This window comes from Lepus europaeus, chromosome 1 (genome assembly GCF_033115175.1).
Source record: "Lepus europaeus isolate LE1 chromosome 1, mLepTim1.pri, whole genome shotgun sequence".
Classification (NCBI taxonomy): Eukaryota; Metazoa; Chordata; class Mammalia; order Lagomorpha; family Leporidae; genus Lepus; species Lepus europaeus.
In genome coordinates this window covers 140514343-140527027 of record NC_084827.1, presented here as the reverse complement: position 1 = coordinate 140527027, position 12685 = coordinate 140514343, and the positions used below count along the sequence as shown (strand labels likewise).

General features: G+C 37.0%; 1 protein-coding gene across 1 annotated transcript in view; it reads left to right on the top strand.

Annotated features, from left to right (window-relative positions):
- PGAP1 (post-GPI attachment to proteins inositol deacylase 1) overlaps positions 1–12685 on the top strand; it is a 71330-nt gene that overhangs the window by 19947 nt on the left and 38698 nt on the right. The window contains exons 5-8 of the mRNA XM_062189479.1: positions 3336–3493; positions 7003–7055; positions 7868–7934; positions 12217–12322. Of these exons, the coding sequence (XP_062045463.1) occupies positions 3336–3493; positions 7003–7055; positions 7868–7934; positions 12217–12322 (384 nt within the window). The remainder of the gene's footprint in view (positions 1–3335; positions 3494–7002; positions 7056–7867; positions 7935–12216; positions 12323–12685) is intronic.

Genomic DNA, 12685 nt, shown 5'->3' with positions numbered 1-12685 from the left:
CACTGCAGGTGGCGGCTTTACCCGCTACGCCACAGCACTGACCCCTAGCTTTTATTTTAAAATGTCCTTTATTTATTTGAGAGGCATGTCTGTTGGCCCATCTCCAAATGCTGGCCGTGGCTGGGGCAGTGCTGGACTGGACTGAAGCTGGAAACTCCATCCAGGTCTCCCATCCTAGAGTCCAGTTACTGGAGTCATCTCTGCTGCCTCCCAGGGTACACATGAGCAGGAAGCTGGAGCCAGGACTTGAGCACAAATACTCTGACATGGGACACAGGTGTCTCAGCTCTTTGGCTAACCTCTTGTTCCAATTTTAAAATAAATGAGTGTTTAATAGTATTTACTAATTACTAATAGAACTTAGTGAATAAGTAAATCCCTGTAGTTGAGGCAGAATTACTAATATTTATTGGGCTGTTTCTCTTTTTGAGAATTAAGGACTTTACATGATATATTACCACACTTAATACTCTTGGCAATTAATCTGATACCAAAAAAGGGCCAAGATAAAGTTATTGTCCCAACATCATACAGGAAGAAAGCATTGGAGTTAGCATTTGACCATGGCAGGTTTACTGCTGGGGCTGTCCCCTTAACCTTTTTGTGCTGTACTGTCTCTTGATTGAGGTACATTACTATAACATAGGAAATAAAGTGATGGATGATACTACAATGTTGCAGGGAATTTTGAGTGAACAGTAGGAGTTTGTGATTGGTGTCATATAATTCAATAGTGATAATGATGCAGAATAAGAATCAAATAGGGGCCAGTGCTGTGGCACAGTGGGTTAAAGCCCTGGCCTGAAGTGCAGGCATCCCATACGGGTGCTGGTTCTATTCCTGGCTGCTCCACTTTCAATCTTGCTCTCTGCTGTGGCCTGACAAAGCAATAGAAAATGGCCCAAGTCCTGGGGACCCTGCACCCGTATGGGAGACTCAGAAGAATCTCCTGGCTCCTACCTTCCGATCGGTGTAGCTCTGGCTGTTGTGGCCATCTGGGGAGTGAACCAGCGGATGGAGGACCTCTCTCTCTCTCTGCTTCTCTGTCACTCTGTCTTTCAAATGAATAAAATAAATCTTTAAAAAAAAATAAGAATTAAATATCTACTATCTTAACTTTTTTGACAAAGTCAGTTATTACCTTTGTTGTTTATAGGACTATTATATGAGTAGGAAACAGTTATTAGAAATAACTTTTCCTGGTTGGTAAACTTAAACTTCTTATCTGTCAAAATTTGTATAATCCTGATTTTCATGACAATTTTCTTTGTAGTTAAGTTAGGAATATCCCCTCGTGGATATAAACCAAAGTAGTTCCCTAAAATGTCCTTCTGAACTAACAGCATTGCCAGGGAATAAGTTATTTGCTGTAAATATCTGATGCAACAGTATTTTCAAAAAAGTGTGATTTCCCCATTATTTACATTTGAAACTTTGCTTGTAAAAGTCTTTTAATATCAAAAATTTAATTTTTCAGTGAAATTGTTTAAATAGCAGCTGCTTCTAATAATTATAAGTGACCATACGTTTAGAAGTAAAATTAAAGGATAAAAAATGCATTTAAAAATATTCTTTGAGGGATGAACGTTCAGTAATCTCAAGTTTTATTATTTTGAAGGATGATGATGGCTCAAGTGAAAGTGATTCTTTGGGTCCACCTTGTAATTAGTAAGCCTCTTTTTGTTCCATATTTATTTTTCATTGCATTGTCAAGATTAGGATGAAAAAAGAACTAATTCAGAGGGCAGTGGGTTTTTAAGATTTTGGGAAATAGAGACTCAGAAGGCCTTCAGAACAGATTGCCTGTTTATAACCATACTTGGTGATAATACTGCTTTTAGAGGGCAGGATGCCCTGCACAGGGCTCTGCACTCTCCTTTTTCTGAAGAGAACTCTTCCTCTCCGTTTTCTGAAGTGTGAGAAGTGTGCAGGCTAAGCAGCCTTCCCATTTGTAGCTTATGCGATTACTTTTAGACTATGATCCAGATAATCAAGCCTCCATAATTTCTTGTCCATATGGCCCAAGCCCACTGCCAAGGCCTCTGTGGGCCTAACTGGCTTTGTTCTTCTGAGGGTAGGTATGCATAATCCTAACTCTGAGTTGTGGTCAGTGGTGGTTCTACAGAAACTACAGAAAGACTTTGGGTGCATACACACAGCCTTTCCAATGCAGGGTGGAATTGGGATGGGAAGAGAGAAAGGATAGCACAGTAATGGACCAGAGATCTCTTCTCTCTGTGTTGCCATATTCATTGTTCAACTCTGAAGTGCCTGAGAATTCTTGATTTGAACTTGTCCTTTCAGGTTATTTCAGTGATACATTTGTCAAGGTAGGAAGAGGAAACATTTTTTATTTAACTTTTTGGCAGTTGGATTTTTGACTTTCGAATATTTAGATGTATGACTTATGTCCCCTGCTGGTGTTCTTGTCCCAATACCTCCAAGTGTTAGGGCTCTGTTAGGTTGATAGTGCTGTAATAAATATTGCTGAGCGCTTTAAAGAGAGCAGCTTGTTCTACCGAATATTTGGAGCCCTCTGATCAAATGCCAGGATATAAATGGAATAAATTTTGATAAACAGGAAAGAAATGATCTCAATTTAGTTATCTTTGACTCTAAAATTTTCTGACCTTCCAGAGACAAAGGGAAACATTATCTCAGCTTTTTCCCTTTGAACTACTTGTCACAATGAAATGGGTAGAACTCCAGCAGCACAGTCCTAAGATTAGCATCAGTGGTACTGTCCTGATACCCTGTGTTATAAGAATTTAAATAGTACTTTGTACAGTGACCGTTGGCCACAATGGATTTGCTAAACCTCATAAACAAGGACCCTGCCATCATAGGGAACTCTTTTTATTTAAGACCACTTTATCAAGTAATTTAAAAACTGTACATATTTAATAGATGTAATTTCATGGGTTTGAAAACATGCACATACCATGAAACTAACAGCACAAATGTCTTTAGCAAAATAAGTTCTTTGGAAGAATTTTGTAATTTTCTTTTCTTACTTTACCACATGATTTCTGATTAAGCATTACCCTTGTGGAATGTAGAGAGATGCTTGCATGTGAATTTGTCAAAGCCAGTAAAATCTAGATCTTTTTTTCTTTCTTGGTGCATTTTTAACTCTTAGTATTGATACTCTGAATGAATAGGGTAAACCAGGATATGTATAAAGATGCTGATTTTTCTCAAAATGTGAATAACACAGTTTATAGACCAGATATCTTAAGGAAAAATTCAGTTAAATACTGGTTAAAAATTCAGTTAAATATTGTAGATATTGTTACTACAATACTTTTAAATGTCTCTTTTTCATTCCCTACCAGATTTTTATATGACTGTAAACAACTATTGGATTCTAAATGCTCGACACATAAATCTAACCACACTTTCTGTAGCTGGAGGATTCCGGGATTACCAAGTTCGTTCAGGACTGACTTTTCTACCAAAATTAAGCCATCATACCAGTGCCTTATCTGTTGTGGTAATTTTTTTTTTTTTTTGAGATTCTACTGAAGCAGAATCATGATGGACATAGCGGAACATGAATGGGGAAGTAATATGTACTGCTGAGTTGATGTTGTGGGCTTGCTGCTGAGTGAATGAATATGAATATGTTGGGAGGGCAAAGTTTTATATGTTTATGTCCATAGAAAGTAAATAGGATTTTAGAACTTCTCTGAAAATGAGTTCTGTTTTTTCAGAATAACCATTTCTTGTCTAAAATAAGAGTTTATCTATTGATTAGAGTTGTAAATATAAGATAATGGTCTGCCAGTGCCGTGGCTCACTAGGCTAATCCTCCGCCTGCGGCGCTGGCACACCGGGTTCTAGTCCCGGTCGGGGCGCCGGTTCTGTCCTGGTTGCCCCTCTTCCAATCCAGCTCTCTGCTGTGGCCCGGGAGTGCAGTGGAGGATGGCCCAGGTCCTTGGGCCCTGCACCCGCATGGGAGACCAAGAGGAAGCACCCAGCTCCCGGCTTTAGATCGCCACAGCGTACCGGCCGTAGCGGCCATTTGGGGGGTGAGCCAACGGAAGGAAGACCTTTCTCTTTGTCTCTCTCTCTCACTGTCTAACTCTGCCTGTCCAAAAAAAAAAAAAAAAGATAATGGTCTGTAAATGCTATCTATATAGTAGTGGTATAATATCAAATGTTTCACATAGTCTTGAACACTAAACTTGAGTGAAGATTTCTCAATTTTAAAGTAAAATCATTAGTTTTGAAAAAGAATACTGATTAATTAATTGCTAATTATTCTTCCCTGCTAAGAAATATGTATTTGATCTTTAACAGGGATACCTAGCCTATATGAAGTGAACTCAAGTTTCCTTTTAGGATTTCTTTCTTGTATATTTAACCTTGAAGTTTTCAGTTAAGATTTTAATTCAGTATATACATCACCTCCAAACATAACTTAATTTACTTTCTCAAGGGAAAGTCAGTAGAGTGTGGTCAGTCCATTCCTTTTGTGTTTTAGGAAATCATGCTGAAAAGTCACTGTTCCATACTTGTTCCTTTTCAAACATACTCCTTTGTTCATCTTATCTGCTGTTAACTCACCTTAGATCACTATGTATTCATTAAATACATATTTACTGAACTGTGCTATATGTGAAGAAAAAATACTAAGCTATTTGGCATCATTTTCTTATAACTGGAGGAAGTGGGTTGTAGCCAGTATTGCTTTGGAAATAAATTGATAAATCTCTCAGACCTCATTATTTGTGGTATTAAACCTGTTATTTGTTGTTCTCAAACAACTAAATGTCAATTCTTCAGTAAACATAGTTGATTTAGTCATATAAAATTACGTATAACTTAGGTTCTGAACCTGGCCTGGATAGATAACACATCCTGAAGCTTATCTTTTAAAGAACTTTGGTCTTTTAAATCTCTGTGTATGCATTTTCCTGTTTTCTCTAATCCATTTCATAATGTGTTGCTTTCAAGACAGCTTGTATTCGTGAACCTCCGATGAAAATATTTTGTTCTTGAAGCTTTCTCAAAGCTGAGTATTTTCCAACCTGAGTTTTATTGTTTCAGCCCCCAGATAATCTGTAGTCTTTCATGTATCTACATGCATGTTGACTCTTAATATATTAGCTATTATTAAGAAGTAACAGTTTTTGAAAGACTATCTCAAACAGCTGGGTGACATTTATGTTCATAGGAAATAGAAAAACTATTACAGTTAAAGACCAAATTGTATTGGTATGATAGGCAAAACTGCATGATTTTCTGAGTGTCCCATTGAAGGTCCAGGCTGACAGCAGGCCCTCCATCTGTAATGTTTTACTTGCAAGGTTTCTGTCGTCATTTCTAGTTCAACTCTCAAGATAGAGGAAAGAGCATAGGAAGAAACACACATCACTGCTGCTCACAAAACATTAGAATAAACTTAGTTACACCTTAAAACAAGGCAGGTGAAGAGATGCAGTTTTACCAAATGTACCGGAAGGGATTTGGATGGACATTAGCACCTTTCATCACAACAGTCATGAGCAACTAATTTTTTTGTGTTTTGCCTTTCTTTTTTCAACTTTAGCACACATGTGTTAAACTAATTGAAAGTTAACCATTTTGCATGCTCTTGGTAATGGTACATACTGTCTATTGGGACCTCTTCTTCAACTTAGCATCTAATGTAAAAACCACAATAAACTCAAGTAAGCCATCAGCAGTAATTTCTAAATATATCAAGTTCTTATATAACAGACAAGCTATGGATTCTTCCCACTTCAGAAACTGGAACCCAGAGACACATTATTTCTAGAGTACAAGGGTAATGATGGATGCTTAGAAGTTATACATATTTTTTATTAGTTCACTTATTAAGGAAACATTTTTAAGACCTCAATTTTCACACAGCCATGCTGATGGTCTCCTGTTTTTGTTTTGTTCTGATAGTTCTGTTGATGGCAGCTCATTGTTTCTTTGACAGTGCAGAGAGAGATGCTATGAGAAATAGAATTAGGCTTATTGAATGAGCTCTGTTAGAGTAAGATGCTATTCAGAAAGAGGTCATTACCAGCTATGAAGGGGTTAGGAAGTCTGCAAGTGATCCTGTTTTCCAGGAGCTGTTTGCCTTTATGTCTCTAACCAGCAGTATACACACTAAATTTTTTTTCAAAATAAGAGATTTTTTTCAAAATAAGGAAGCCTGATACCACTTGGTAGTCTCAAAATTGTGATCAAGCATAATTATTTTTAAAAATATCTCTAGGCCTAAGTATTTTTCATATACACCCCTGATTAAGAAGTAACATCTTAGATTCTACCAAGTGGTAATTGAGTGAAAACCAGAATTACTCAAATATCTATTGTAACTTACAAATAAATATTGATATATGAAAGAATCTTAAACTCAACCTTTTATCAATTTAAAAGTTAGACATTAAACTTAAATACAGAGTCTGTGGATGCTTTAATCATTTTTAAAATAATTTAAGCATCACTGGCCAGTAATACCATTTAGAAAGAGTTATGGTATTTTTTGCAGGAAATGATATATTTTGATGACCTTTTACAAGAGTGTATCATTTTTATATATCAACATATCATAGTGAGACTAATGTGTTTCTTTTTTATTACTATTAATTTATTTGAGAGGTAGAGTTACAGACAGTGAGAGGCAGAGAGAGAGAAAGTCTTCCATCCTCTGGTTGACTCCCCAAATGGCCACAATGGCCAGAGCTGCACTGATCCGAAGCCAGGAGCCAGGAGCTTCCTCCTGGTCTCCCATGTGAGTGCAAGGGCCCAAGCACTTGGGCCATCCTCCACTGCACTCCCGGGCCATAGAGAGCTGGACTGGAAGAGGGGCAGCTGGGACCAGAACCGGTGGCCACATGGGATGCCAGTGCCATAGGCGGAGGACCAACCCACGGCGCTGGCCCCCAGTGTGTTTCTAAATATTATATTGTAGGAGTTTCAGACCTTTCAGTAAATAACAACTGTGTTTTTCCCAAGTTGATTTTTTTTTTCGTTTCCTGTTAGAGTTCAGCAGTGCCTAAGACCTGGGTCTCAACAGACCACCTCTCCATTGTGTGGTAAGTTAATATAATTTATTTTGTTAATATGGTGTGGTGCTCTTTTCTCATCAGTGCATTAATTGGTTCATTAGCTTTCTTAGAATCTTTCCTACAAATAATTAAGTTTATGGGAGAAAGACTAATTCAAGGACTTAGTACTCTAGCTTTGATTCTTGTCTCAGTTTGATCAGGGTCCCCTTTGTAATCTATAACATCACTTCCTAAAAAACCAGTAGCATTCATCCCAAATGAAGTTAGCATCAAATACCAAAATTTTAGAATTGATCATAGATGGGCGAGATCAAATGTGCCACTGGTAGGACTCCTGGCTGATCACCTTTCTCAGGTACTTGGTTAATGCAGTAATAACAATTCTAGCTAGCAACACATGGAAAACCTACAATGAATTAGACTTACCCTTAATATAAATATTTAAAAAGAGAGATGAAGTATGGATCAAGAAATAGGCAGACCTGGTATTTATATCTACATATTGTGGCTAAAAGATTCCCTTTGACCTTCCTCTAGTTGCACCAGCGGTAGGATCTGAAAAAATGCAACAGTTCAGACATATAAAGGTGGGGCAGATAGTATGCTTATAGCTAGGAAATTTAGGGAATACAGAAGGACCCTGACAATTCTATCAAATGTCCCAGATTTAATTTGCTTTATGAATGTCAACTTTAAGACAGACACTTAATAAGAGTGATTTGTTAATTTTTGATTGTACAGCATTAAAATAAACCCAAATATTCCATTAGATAATAGACTCATGTGTTTGGTATATATTTTAAGAAAGTTTCATTTGTAACATTTACTTTATTCTTTAGGTGTAAACAATTGCAATTGACTACAATTCGAGCATTCTTTGATCTTATTGATGCTGATACTAAACAAGTATGTATTTTTAAGCTAAAAATTATTTCATCAAAGTGAAAACTTTTGTTATAGCAGTGATAGATGTAATGTATTTTTTTACTTTGAAAATTTTATCAATTTTAATTGGTTCTAAAATGGAAATATTTTGTGTTTTTTTCTGATTATATTGTGACAACTGTTAATAATTCACAGGATGCAATATAAATGAAAAGTCATAAGATACCTTAAATCTTACCTCATGTTATCCCTTTACTGTTTAAAGTTTGGTATATATCTATTTTTAAATTAAGGGAAATACACACTGCTTTATAATACTTTTTCTCTGTAATATAAACATAATCATTAACTCATTAGACATTTTTAAACCATGTTTTTAAAAAATCTTTAGCTTTCTGATAAGATCAAAATATGTACATTTATTCAATAACCCCAAGCTCATGAGAACTTAAATTATGTATTTCCACAAATTGAGCTTTTCGATAATGAAATTTCACAGTATAAACTCTTCAAACTAGTCATTTTCCACGTTGTCCAATTAGCAGAACCCCTGGAAATCATAGTGTCCTCATCACCCTTTCATCTCTGTCTTGTCTGCTAGCAAGTAAATAGGAGCAGGCACCAAGGATCTCAGCCAAATTCAGAGAATTCTGTCCATTAACTTAAACTTTTTCTGTGAGTTGGAACAAATTGCATTACTTTTTTTTTTTTTTTTTTTTGACAGGCAGAGTGGACAGTGAGAGAGAGACAGAGAGAAAGGTCTTCCTTTTGCCATTGGTTCACCCTCCAATGGCCGCCGCGGTAGAGCGCTGCGGCCGGCACACCGCGCTGATCCGATGGCAGGAGCCAGGTGCTTCTCCTGGTCTCCCATGGGGTGCAGGGCCCAAGCACTTGGGCCATCCTCCACTGCAATCCCTGGCCACAGCAGAGAGCTGGCCTCGAAGGGGGGCAACCGGGACAGGATCAGTGCCACGACCGGGACTAGAACCCGGTGTGCCGGCGCCGCAAGGCGGAGGATTAGCCTATTGAGCCACGGCACCGGCAAATTGCATTACTTTTTATACGTTTTTTCACCTCAGGTTGTCTTGCAGTTTATCACCTTTCCGTGGAAATATGTTTTGAAAACTGTGACTCTGGCTTCTCCCTATCTTAAGTTGCCTTTTTCATTCTGGCAATATATTGCAGCCCGAATACTTTTGGAACCAGGCTCCAGTTCTTTGAGAGGCCGTATGCCAGATAGCTTTCTCAATAGGTCTCTAGGCAGTAGTTTCCTTCTCATTGTGTGTCAGAACTTTTGTATTTTCTTCAGGGGTGGGAAAAGTGTCTCTGTTTTTTCCGTAAGTCTCAGAAAGTTGTGTGACTACTATTAATAGAGAATTATAGATTTTTATCTCTTTTGAGGATCCAGATTATTCTGGTTTACCACATCCTAAGCCACAAGATTTCATATTGAGGTAATATCTTTACTGAAGTAAATAAAGCATCATGGAATTGACACTGTGACTTGGTTGTAGAACATAAACATTTTTCGGTTTATTAACATTATTTTAATTGAGAGTCTATTACAAAACATTATAAGTGTACTTGAGAGAGTGCAATTAGATACAATAGTAGAATCAATTAAAACTGAAAGAACAGTTTGTACTTGAACCAATATTTGGTGAATTTATTCCGACCAATGAAGAAGTACTTCAGACAAGTATATTCCTTTAAAAATTGTATGTAAAACTAATTTTAATAAAGTCATGTTTTCTAGTAACATAATACAAGAGCCCTAATACTAACATACAATAAATCTTAATTCTGATACATATTTTACAGACACATTTTAAGGGGCAAAAAAGAAATTTTTGATAACTACACTGCTAAGTGTAAATATAATACTATTTATGAAACTGAGTTTTACTTAACATATTCATTACAACTGGCCCTTTGTATCTGTACCTGTGGATTTAACTAACTACAGATTGAAAATGTATGGAAAAAAAATTGCATATCAACTTAACATGTTTTATTTCCTAAAAAATATAGTAAAACAACTATTTATATATCATTTGCATTAAATTAGGTGTTATAAGTAACCTAGAGATGATTTGAAGTAAATGAGAGGATTACATAAATTATATGTTGATGCTATGCTATTTTATTTGAGGGATATAGTTTCCATTGGAGGAGGGTTCCTGGAACCAACCCCCCACAGATACTGAGGGGTGACTGTATATGTAATACTCTGGACTAAATTCTATGAAATAAAAAGTTAGCAAATGATTTCCAGTGTACAAGAAGCATGTAGTCTAACAGGAGAGCAGACCGTAAATAGAGGAAAACTAACTCAAGGCTGAATTAGTCCCAAGCATGTAGTACTAAATCAGGAATCAGAACTAGAGGATTATTTTTGCTGTGTATTAGCATAAAAGTCAGTTGAAAACTTGTGCGTAATTGCTTAAAAAGTGAGTAAAGAAGATAGGGTCTTGGCTTAATGAAAGTTTTGGAATAAAAACTTATGCTTTTAATCGATAGCAAACAGATGTGTCTGCTTTAACAAGTCAAACTAATTCACTGTTAGACCAAACTGATTATAGAGTTTGTATCAATGAAAAGAAAAATCCCACTGTCCTCTCTAATTACACCATACCTGGTGAACGGTATACTACTCTGTGTGCCCTGTTTTAAGGGGGGACATCAACAAATATGAATTTATCCAGGAGAGGCTATCAGGATGGCAAAGGAACTAATTGAGTTCCGTTAAAAAGTTGGTGTATTTGTCATGTTGTTTAATATAAACCATAGAAGAAACACATTTTAGATGGGTAACATAATAAACTTCAAATTTTGGAAAAATATCCTCAATATTTCAGAGAACAGAAAATCAGGTATTTGCTCTAAATAGGGTAGAATGTTCTCCTGGTAAGATTTGCTCAAATTGGAATGTGCTGTTTTACAAAGTAGCTGGTTAGAAATGTTCAAGGGCCGACGCTGTGGCTCAATAGGCTAATCCTCCGCCTGCGGCGCCGGCACACTGGGTTCTAGTCCCGGTCGGGGCGCCAGATTCTGTCCTGGTTGCTCCTCTTCCAGGCCAGCTCTCTGCTGTGGCCCAGGAGTGCAGAGGAGGATGGCCCAAGTCCTTGGGCCCTGCACCCCATGGGAGACCAGGAGAAGCACCTGGCTCCTGGCTTCGGATCAGCTAGGTGCGCCGGCCGCCGGCCGCAGCTGCTATTGGGGGGTGAACCAATGGTATTCCTGGGTCTTCACTGTCATTGTCATTTCTTTGCCATTATTTCTTTGTGTTGTTAATGAGAAAATCATTTACATATTAGGCCTCAATGCTTAAACTAGAGAATTAAATAGTGATAGATTTCAAATGGATTTTTATAGCCCAGTACACTTTTCTTTTTTAAAGGGAGAAGTTTATATAAAGTTAGCAACTTTTATTGCATTAGGATATAAGAAAGCAAGTAGAACAGAGCATAGCTTCCAGGGCCAGCGTTATGTCATGGAGGGCTGAGCCACCACCTGCAGCATTGGCTTTCAGTATGGGCATTGGCATACCGTTTGAGCAATGGTTATGGTCCCGGCTGCTCTACTTCAGATCCAGCTCGCTGCCAATGTGCCTGGAAAAGCAGTGGAGAATAGCCCAAGTGCTTGGACCCCTGCACCCACATGAGAGACCAGAGAGAAGCTCCTGGTTCCTGGCTTTGGCCTGTCCAGCCCCAGCCATTGTGGCCGTTTGGGGAGAACTAATGGGTGAAAGACTCCCTTACCCACCTCTCTAATTCTGCCTTTCAAATAAATAAAATAAATATTTTTTTAAAAGAGTGTAGTTTCCAAGGAATGACAGTTGGCAAACAATACTTTCTTCTAGTGACTATTGGATTCTTTGTTGTGGGATTGTCACTTGTCTGAGTTTGGGAACCAGTGTGTTGTCTTCTATTTTTGTACATCTTTATAATGTTTTATTCTTAGTGTTCCTTCAGAAGTATCATTGTATAATGAGTAAAAGCATGGGCTCTAGAGCTAGAATAGGGTTTGAATCACAGCTTAGACTCTTAATAGCTGTGTGACCTTGGACAAGTTCCTTAATTTCCCTGTGCTTTAATTTCTTCATAATTAAAATGCAGATAAGAAGGTTATTATATCTTAGAATTCTTGTGATGCTTAAATGAATTAATAGTATGTTTAAGTCTTAGAACAGTTTCTAGCTCAGAATAAGCAAGTGTTGGCTCTTGTCATTATTACTTAAAACAGTGTTTCACTGAACTGTCAGGATATAAAACAATACAAAATATATCAATATTCTTTCTAGATAACTCAAAACCCTAAGAAGAAATTGTCAGTTTTGAATCACCACTTTATAAGACACCCAGCAAAACATTTTGAAGAAAATCCATCAATAATTTCTGACTTAACAGGTTGGTGGTAATAGTATATCTTATATTTAATCAGAGTTTTTCATTATTTTTAGATAAATACATTATTATTAAAATCTTTGAAACTGTGATACTTTAAATATTAAAATCCTATTAATATTTTTATTAATTCCTGTATGATACTACTGGTGAAGCTCTTAGGAAAGGCAAAGTAGAAAAGCAACTTTTAAGATGTTGATAAAAATTTTAACTTGAAAATAACATGACAGATTGAAAACTTTTAGCAGTACATATTTTTATTTTTATTCTCCTGGCAGTCACGTAAAATAAGTGCTTTCTGTTTATGACTCCTTTCTAAGTTTCTCATCTCAGTTCTGCAGTCTTCTTTTAGATTGCCAGCATTAT